The sequence below is a fragment of the Leptonychotes weddellii genome, unplaced genomic scaffold, assembly GCF_054177405.1.
Source record: "Leptonychotes weddellii isolate Sample4059 unplaced genomic scaffold, ASM5417740v2 HiC_scaffold_6167, whole genome shotgun sequence".
NCBI classification, from domain to species: domain Eukaryota; kingdom Metazoa; phylum Chordata; class Mammalia; order Carnivora; family Phocidae; genus Leptonychotes; species Leptonychotes weddellii.
The window spans coordinates 1-9,510 of record NW_028030295.1 but is presented as its reverse complement, the minus strand read 5'-3'; the positions used below and the strand labels follow the sequence as shown (position 1 = coordinate 9,510).

General features: G+C 53.1%; 1 protein-coding gene across 1 annotated transcript; it reads right to left on the bottom strand.

Annotated features, from left to right (window-relative positions):
• Positions 1-865: 865 nt before the first annotated feature.
• On the bottom strand, positions 866-5,481 carry RAMP1 (receptor activity modifying protein 1). The gene is made up of 2 exons (XM_081811187.1): positions 3,254-5,481; positions 866-1,665 (listed from the first exon to the last, which is right to left on the bottom strand). Exons 1-2 carry the CDS (start codon positions 3,361-3,363, stop codon positions 1,410-1,412), a joined length of 366 nt encoding a protein of 121 aa, XP_081667313.1. The 5' UTR covers positions 3,364-5,481; the 3' UTR covers positions 866-1,409.
• Positions 5,482-9,510: the final 4,029 nt, after the last annotated feature.

The window sequence follows — 9,510 nt, the reverse complement described above, 5'->3', positions numbered from 1 at the left end:
GAGCTCCTTTCCTAGAAGGCGCCACCATGCGGGGTGCCCATGGTTCAGCGCAGAAGCTTGAGAATCTCCGTCAGGGAAACCGTTTGCACACAAGGGGCCTGCCCGTGATGGGACAGCAGGTGCCCAGGAAGAGGCTGGGGGGTTTCCGGCTGGGGTCTTGGTCTGCTCAGCTGAGTGGGGTGGTGGGTGACCCCACGTGGTTGTGGTACACGAATGCTGAACATTCCAGGAGGCAATGGTGTTGGGCCTCTGTGTTTGGGTGGGCTGGCCTGTGGGGCCGAGGGAGAGGCTGAGGCTGAGGGTGCGGGCATGCCGTCCCATTAGTCATCCTGAGAAGGGGCAGGTCCTGGGCCCTGGAGGGTCGGGCAGGCTGGGGGCCACAGGGACCTCAGAGGAGAGGTCTGAGCTCAGAAGACATCGGGGAGGAACAGCATGGAAGCTCCTCTCGGGGATTCAGAACCTTCTGGAAGGTGGCTGTAAGCAGGGTTTGGGAAGAACCGTGAATGGGAAAGCAACAGCCTGGAAACCGCCGGCAAAGCCCTCGGGGACAGGATGGAGGTGGGGAGCTGGACCTGAGGGCTGGTGAGGTATCTCTGAAGACGGGCCTCACCCTGTCTGTGCACCACAGTCCTCGGGCCAGTGGTTCCAGCTCCTGTGGTGAGGGTGAGGGCGTGTGGGGCCGTCAGAGCCCCACGGGGGCCTCTCCGGGGCACGCAGCACCTCGGCTGCCCACCATCCCCACCGCAGGGCCCTGGCACGGCCCCTTCTCACAGAGGCAGATGGAATCTGAAGGGGCTAGCGTTTCTCCACCCCTTCTTCCCTCAGTGATCCATCCCCAGAAGTAATGACGCTGCCCACATCTGAGGACATCCTTTTTTTTTTTTTTAAAGATTTTATTTATTTATTTGACAGAGAGAGATCTCAGGTAGGCAGACAGGCAGGCAGGCAGGCAGGCAGAGGGAGAGGGAGAAGCAGGCTCCCCGCCGAGCAGGGAGCCCAACGTGGGACTCGATCCCAGGACCCTGGGATCATGACCTGAGCCAAAGGCAGACGCTTAACCGACTGAGCCCCCCAGACGCCCCTGAGGACATCCTTTTAATCACCACGAACTACTTATCCAGAGTCTGGCTTGAGGCTGGGACATTAGGAGACAGAGCTTGGGACCCTCCCCGGGAATAGCGACGGTTGCGCTCCTGCCCCCACCCCACCCCCTGGGACCCCCACCCCGGTGGCTTCGACCTCTGGCCTTTCAGGTTAACGCGTGTACCGCAACCACCCCGAAATCCCGATAGCTCTTCCTGGGGAGAGGAGGGGGGCTGGGGGCCTGTGCTGCCGTCCGGGCCCCGGAAGCTCTCCCCAGGCCAGGCCGGGGCTCCCCGCCCGCCCCGCCTGCCCCCGGGGCCGCGCGCCTACACGATGCCCTCCGGGCGCTTGCTCCTCCAGACCACCAGCGCCGTCACCAGCAGGGTCACCAGGATGGGCACCACGATGAAGGGACAGAGGATGCTTCGGGGCGGGTCCCGCACGGCCCTGCCGGACGCGGGGCAGTTTCTGAAGTAGTGCCGGTGGATGGCCACGAAGAACTGGTCCACGGCCGCGTTTGGCCAGAAGCAGTCCAGCTGGTCCGCCACTTGCCTGGTGCAGTCTGTGAGCTCTCCGTAGCTCCTGCAGATGGAAAAGCAGCTCATCAGCCCCCGAGGGGGCCGAGGGCCATGGGAGGACCCAGCCGGGGGCTCTTCGGCCCGTCCCCCACCGTGGCCAGCACCCCCGGAAGTCCAGGCCCAGTGGCAGCGGCCCTGGCTCTAGAAGAGGGAGACCCCAGATGGTGTCGTGGGGGCTCCCCAGATGTCCTGCACGCGCCCAGACCCTGGAAGGTGAGCTGGGGCTTAGGGCCGTCCCTCCCTGCCTCCGGGGTTCCAGGGACTGGGGTGCCACATGCAAGGGCAGCCTAAAGGGCGGGGCGGGCCAGTCAAGCGCGCTCAGACAGCGGCCTGGGTCAACAAGCCATCGGTGCACCAATCGCAGCCTCTCCAGCCTCACCCCACGGATGCCCCTTGGCCTGGAAGGCAGGGCTCCCCGTGGGGCCTTATCGCCCAGCCCCCATCTGCCCACTCTCACTGGTGTTTCCCACAGCGCTCGTCACTCCTCATTGTATGGAGGGACATATTTGTTTTATTTATCGGGTATAAGTGCCATGAGGACGGGGTCTGTTTTGTTCACCTCTGTAGTCCCAGGGCCCAGAAGAGCTCTCGGCACATGGCAGATACCAGTCAATTGTTTTCTTCTTCCTTTTTTTCTTATTGTGGTAAAGTTTAAATAGCACAATTTTATTTTACTATTTTAGCCATTTGTAAGTGCACAGTTCGGTGGCAGTAAATGCACTCATGCTGTCGTGCAGCCCTCAGCACCGTCCGTCTCCAGAACTTTCTCACCTTCCCAAACAGAAACTCTGTCCCCCATGAAACCCTGACTTCCCATTCCCCCTTCCCCACCCACCATTCGACTTTTTGTCTCTGAGTGTGACCGCTCGAGGGACGTCAGGTAAGTGGAATCATAGAGTATTTGTCTTTTTGTGACTGGCTTATTTCCCTGAGCATAGTGCCCTCAAGGTTCATCCACGCTGTAGCAGGTGTCAGAATCTCCTTCCTTTTCAAGGCTGAATCATATTCTGAATGATTTTGTTTATCCATTGTCAATGGACACCTGGGTTGCTTCCACGTTTATGACTGTGATGAACACAGCTGGTACGGACATGGGTGGGCAAACGTCTCTTGAAGACCCTGCTTTCAATTCTTTTGGGTGTACACCCAGAACACCAGATATGGTGGTTCTATGTTTAATGCTTTGAGTAAATTACTTTTTAATACCTGAAGATTCAACATTGGAGGAAATGAAGACGTAGTTTCCAGAAGGTGAGTCACTTCTGCTTCTGCTTATCAGGTAGAAAGCTGCAAAGAATGTTGCTCTTACCTGAATGATAGCCAAAAAAAAAAAGGCCAAAGAAACTAAAAAACAATATGTTTTCTGGAATCCATCAGAGAGCAGAGACTGCAAAGCAGTGAAGTAACTTCTTTCAAGGCCGAGCAATGCGGGGACTGTCCCACCTGGGGCAGAGCATGGGAACGAGCCACAGCTGCCACACCAGACACGAGGAGAAACCCACTTGTAACAAACTGCCAAAGGCCAACTGTGGGCTAGAAGGTCAGTTTGGAATTTCTGGGGCCCCAGACACACTGGCGGTTTTGTGACTCACAGCTTCTTCCCATGAGGCTCTTGCTCGTGAGAAAGATTAGGGGCAGGCAGGAGACCGGCTGCCACGTGGGGCCAGGCACAAACACTCCACATTTCCTGAATACTTCTCATGTAAGAATTGACAGCCTTAGACCCCTGGAGGAAGAGCAGTGGATTGTGGCGAACAGACCCATAGCCCTTCCAACACTCCCAGGCCCTTCTCTTCTGGGAAGCGAAAGCCTGAAGCTGCTGAGGGAGGGATGGTACAGCCTGTCAGCCCCAGGGCACAAGAAAGATGCACTGTGGCTGACGGAAGGATGGGGAAAAGACTCTTTTCCCTTGGGAGAGCAGCAGGAACCCATCCTGGGCCTAGGATCCTGCATGATACCAAACAGAGGTCTCCTGCCACTGGGAGAAGGGCAGGAATCTCCCAGCCAAGACCCCACAGATACAGGGCAGGGTTTGGCCACCACGGGGAGGGGCTCGAAGGCATGGGCCTGTCTATTCTATGGGCACAGAATAACAGGAATAGCACAATAACAAGTAGTAGCCATCTGCCGCCCAGACAAGGTGGGGAGAGGCCCACTGTGTGGCCCAGGCATGCAGGATGGGACACTGCACTGAGGACACTTCACCAGCCCCAACTCTGAGCACAAGGCAATGGGAGCCTGTTGCTAGAGGTACGGAGGCCTGTGGTGCTCTGAAAGTAACCATGCAACCACAAACCCCAAGCCCAGCCCAATTCCCGACCAGATTGACTCAGACCTCACCTGAACAGCCTGGCAGAAGAGGCTCACCCATTTCCAGATAGAAACACTGGTTACCTCAGTCTCTGCTGTCCTATACACGAATATTCAGTATTCAATAGAGAATCATGAACTTTTCATTCAAAAGCAACAGAAACCAAGCAACTCCTTGTCAAGAGAAACATCAATCAACAGAATCAGACTCTGAGATGACCCAGATGTTGTAACTACCACGCAGGGACCTCCAAAAGATGAATATGATAAAGGGGTCTAGTGGGGAAGGCAGACAATAGACACAGAGAATTTCCGCAGAGATGCAAGCTGTAAGAAAGCCAGAGAAAAATGCTAGAGAACAAACAAACACAGTATCAGAGAGAATTCCCTTGATGGGCTCATCAGCAGACCTGACATCTGAGGAATGAATTAGTGAACCTGAAGGTAGGTCAGTAGAAATTACCCAAACGGAAACACAAAGAGAAAAAACAGAGCACCCTTGTGGTGAATTAATAACACAGCCAATGATATCAACTCCAACTTGTAATCTGAGTCCCAGAAGGAGGAGAAGAAACGGGGTGGAAAAAGTATGTAAAGGGACAAACGGCTGAAAAATTTCCAAAAATAGTGAGATATCAGATTGCAAATCCAAGAAGTCAGAGAACCCTAAGCAGGGCAAAAGCCAAAGCGACAGCAACAGCCGATAAACAGCCACACAGACCCATCAAGTTCAAACGAGCAGCTGAAAACCAAAGATAAAGAAAAAAATCCAAGAGAAAAAATCCTAGAGTCTGTCGAGAAGAAAAACACGTACAGAGGAGCGATGACAGGATGTCAGCAGAATTCTGACCAGAGGCTGTGCAGGCCAGGGGACAACGGAGTGACAAAGTATTGGTAGTGGTGGTGGGAACACACCCCCATCTGCCCAGAATCCCACACCCAGCAAACATAGCTTTCACACACCAAGTTGAACTAAAGACTCTTCCAGAAGAAAAGAAGCTGAGAGAATTCATTGTCGGCAGATCTGGGCTATAAGAAATGCTCGAGTTTTTCAGTCAGAGGAACGTAACACATGGAGAGCTCCATAAACAGTAAAAAGGAGGATCTTTAAAGAATACTTTTCTGGTCTTTCTGATTTTTGATCTAGAAAGTGAGTACATGGAGCAGAGACTACAGATCAACATTGAGGAGCTACCCAAGGAGGCCTGAAAAGGCTGCATGGAAAAGGCTGGGCTGTCTCCTGCACCCTAGCCCCCCTCTACCGCAGCTCCCGTCAGCCTCCAAACCACTCCGCCACTGTTCTCCCTGTCCTGGCTGCTCTCTGGGTCACTGCCGTGAGTGCACAGGGACCGTGGGCCCCCCTCAGTCCCCATGCGAGGGCAGGGTACGGGAGGCCCCAGGAGGGAGAGGGCAGGCCGAGGCGACAGCAGCCGGAGTGCAGGGGGACCCGGGCCCACCGGGGTGTGCGGTCTTCCTAACTGAGCAAGGACTCGCGTTTCAAGTAAGAACACCAGTGGAAAGAGCGGCAGGAATTCATGACAGGCTGGGGCTCACCGAGAACAGATGAACTCGCACTTACCAAGTGCCTGGCCCGGGTAAAAGCTGAATGTGTCACGTACTGTTAAAACCCAAAGTCGATGAGCCACAGGCTTACATGTTGTAAGCACTGGTTTGAATGACTGTCTTCTGCCTCAGGCCCACCAAACCAAACCAGTCAGCAGGACCAGTGACAGACAGTCCATCCTGAACATTGTCCCCCATCCTCAGCGCCTGAGGAGTGGGGCTGGGATGTCCCTAGAAAGAGGTGTCGCCATCTCTAGGCTGGCCAGCCAGGACAGGGAAGAGCCCCCGACCCAGGAGATGAGACTCCACAGACCCCGCACTGAGGCCACGTGGAGGGTGAGCCTCTGGTGGGCTATTCTGGGATCAGGCACTTTCTCCTTGAAATGTTATCCCTCCCGTCTGCAAAGCCACCCCCGTCTAAAAATATCTCTAACATGCAGTCGGCCGTCCACATCCTGTTTATTTATACAGAAGTGACAGCTGAAACTTTCAATAAATATTTTGAGCCCTGTCAGCAATGGTGTGATAAGAGAATTCCCCTCAGGGCACAGACATTCTTCTCTTCAGAAGAACATAGTACTGACTGAAGGGCCCAAAATAATAATGAAAAATATTTTTGCCTAACTTAACCCTCTATTTTCAGTTCTCACGTAACTGAACAATTATCTTTTTTTTTTTTTTTGGCTGAGACATTCTATTCTGGGCCTGTAATCAAACTTTGCTTGGCATGTTCCTGAACACTACGGTGGGAGTTTCCAATATGTTTGGGTCCCAAGTCAAGGGCGCCATGACTCATGGGTGTTTACTTGTTTGACAAGAAGGCCGATGCCCACGGATGCCCCAGGCAAGTGGTCTGCTCTGGGGACACCTGTGGTTGGTGGTGTCCCCCAACTAGCCCTGACCGACCCTGATGTGGGTTATCCCAGGCTGGGGCCTGACACCCCACAGACTTGGATTCAAATCCCAGCTCCATGGCTTATCGTGAGTGATCCTGGGGATCTCATGTCCCCTGTCGGAGTGAGCCCTGGCCTCCTTATATTCCAATTAGGAGACCACCTGGCAGGGTTATGGGGCGGACCAAGTTAAATGAAGTCAAGGGCCCACCATACAGCAGGTGCCCAGTAAGTGGATGTTACTTCATCGCTTCCTCCCAGACAACTGGCATGTGGCTCATGAAGTGTACGCTTCTTGTTCCATCAACTTGAGCAAAAGTTGACCAGGCAACAACATGTGTCTAAGCCTCCAAAATCTGAGGAGGAAGCACTTTTGGACTTAGGTCTAGTTCATCTGCCTGCCTCCACCTGTCCGGGATCACGCATCACGCGTGGCTTCCCACTGCTCTGCACACCCCCCGCGGGGAGGGGAGGTGTAGGCCGGGCAGCCCGAGGCTGGCCTGAGGAGCCTGTCAGAACGCCAGATGACACGGGGGGAGGCTTTCGGACAGCTGGAGAGGCGTGTGGGTGGGTGCGAGACGCAGAGCCAGATACCCGTGACGCTTTTGGTTAGACAGCTCTTCTGGAAATCCAAACAATACGCTTCTGAGAAGGAGTTGAACCTCACTACTAAGAAAAAAAGAAGCGAACATCCAGATTTAAAAATAAGAATGCTCAGCACCAGCGAAGCTGTAGTGAAATGAGGCAGGCCCTTGTGCCGTCACTAACAGGCAAGTTGATAAAATTTTTCTGAAAAGCACTTTGGCAGTATGCGTCAGTGACCTCACTCCTGGGGATACCTTTTGACCCAGTGAATCTGTTTCTGGGAATTATCCTAAAACAATAACATAAAATGCAGACAAAAGTAATGTAAAGAGATGTTCACTGCAAATTTGTGATTTTAAAAAACAGCCAACAGCTGGACAGTGGTGAAAGAAACTGCTTCTAAAAGCCTCCCCTTTGCACCCTCTCCTGCGGGCTCCCAGCCCCACCAGAGGCCTCCACCGGCCAGCTCCAGCCGCAGCCTTTCAGGAAGGGCGAGGCCACCAGGTGGCGCCCTTCCTGGGCACCTCCTCTCTCTGGTCTCCTCCCCTGGGGATGCTCCTCCTCCCCTGCAGTCGGGCCCAGGACCTCCGTCTGGGCTGCTGAGCCTCTCCCCTCCATCAGCAGCCTGACCTGTCCCTGCCCAGAGGCTCCCCTGTCCTTGCTCTCTCTCGCCCGTCCAGGGAGGGGCGTCCACAGGCTCCTTGCCTCCCGGGCCAGCTGTGACCTTCCCCGCCACCCCCCCGCCCCCACCGCCTTGTGAGGCTTGGTTCTGTCCACATCCAGCTGTCAACACACCTGACTTCCAGGTTATCCCTGCCTCAGCCCCGTCTCCCACCACCTGGGAAACCTTGTCCAGCCCCTGAGTTGTCATGGACTTCTCACCTCCTCCAGAGGTGTCCCCTCCCCTCCTGTGGCCCAGTCACTGTGCCCAGGAGTAGGCAGAAGTGATTTGTCTTGGTGGGTTATTACGACCCACACTGCTAATACCAGCTTCCACTTTTCTGCACTAAATTTGGCCCAGGGGTCTTGGCCTCTCTGTACCCCTTCTCCTTTACCCCACCCAGCTTAGTCAGGGGTGGCCATCAAACCCCTCCCTGCTTTCCTCTCCTCTGCACCCCTGCGCCTAGTCCACTATCCACCCCTGCCCTCCCCTGACCCCCAGCCTGCTGTCCATATCTTAGCACCTTGCTTCATACCTTCAATGCTCCCCTGTGCTGAATACAAAAGCCCCTCATGTGGCTCCCACCCTCAACCATGTCCTCTCCTTCTCACTGGCTACATGCTAGTTACGCTGGCTGATGTTTCTGCCTCAGGACCTTTGCACATGCTGCTCTTTCTAACTAGAAGGCTCTTAAACCCATCTTCACAAGGCCAACCTCTGCTCATCCTTCAAATGTCACTTCCTCAAAAAGGCCCTTTGGCCTCCTGGTAAAGTGGGGTTTCCTTCATAGATGTCTTACTTTGTACTTTAATTCACATGATGTTTCGCTCGCTGTTGGTCTCAACAACTAGCCTGCAAACACCTGAGGGCAGGAACAGTGTGAGAAGAAAACAAAATCCCACTTATCCTGTTCACTGGGGTCACCTCAAAGGCAAAGGGGAACCAAAGCTGAAGGAAGAGAGAAGTTGGGGACAGGAGGGCCCACAGGAGGGGCAGTCTCGGCAGCAGGACACAGCCCCGGGCGACAGAAGTGCGCCAAAGGGGACATTCACACTGGGAGTGTGTTTTGAGAGCTCCCCAGTGTACAGGCAGCCTACAGATGTGGGAAGCATGAGACGGAGTCAACCATGCCTTCATGTCGGAGACTTTAACCCCCTTTCAGGGGTGAGCAGATTAAAACTAGCATAAAGTGAATAAACCGCATTCAGGGACTGCATATGACGTGTTTGGTCTACAGAGAATCAACAACTTTTCAAAGGCCACAGATTCTATTTAGGCAGCAAAGAAAAATGACAGATTTCCACAGTGAAAATTGTACATCAGTAGTCTTTGACTACAATATTAAAAAGTAGAAATTAGTAAGAAAAGGATAAATTTAAAAAAATATCAAATCTCCAGAAATTAAAGAGCACTCATATACTCTTGAGGTCCAGCGAGAACTTGACAATTTGCTTACACGCTATTAAGAACACAATGCCAACACTACTTGTAAAAGTTAGGGGGATGGCGCCCAAAATGAATCCTGAGAAAAATCCGCTGTCGTAAACCATCTTATTATTAAACAAAAACATATGAAAATACATGATGTAAGTCTCCAAATCAAGACATTTTAAAAAGAGAACAACAAAATAAATCTTTCCAAAGGGCAAATCATTTAAATGCACTAATAATTGTTAAAAACTAATATTTAGTGATTTTTTAAATTAACATATAATGTATTATTTGTTTCAGGGGTACAGGTCTGTGATTCATCAGTCTTACACAATTCACAGCGCTCACCATAGCACATACCCTCCCCAATGTCTATCACCCAGCCACCCCATCCCTCCCACCCCCC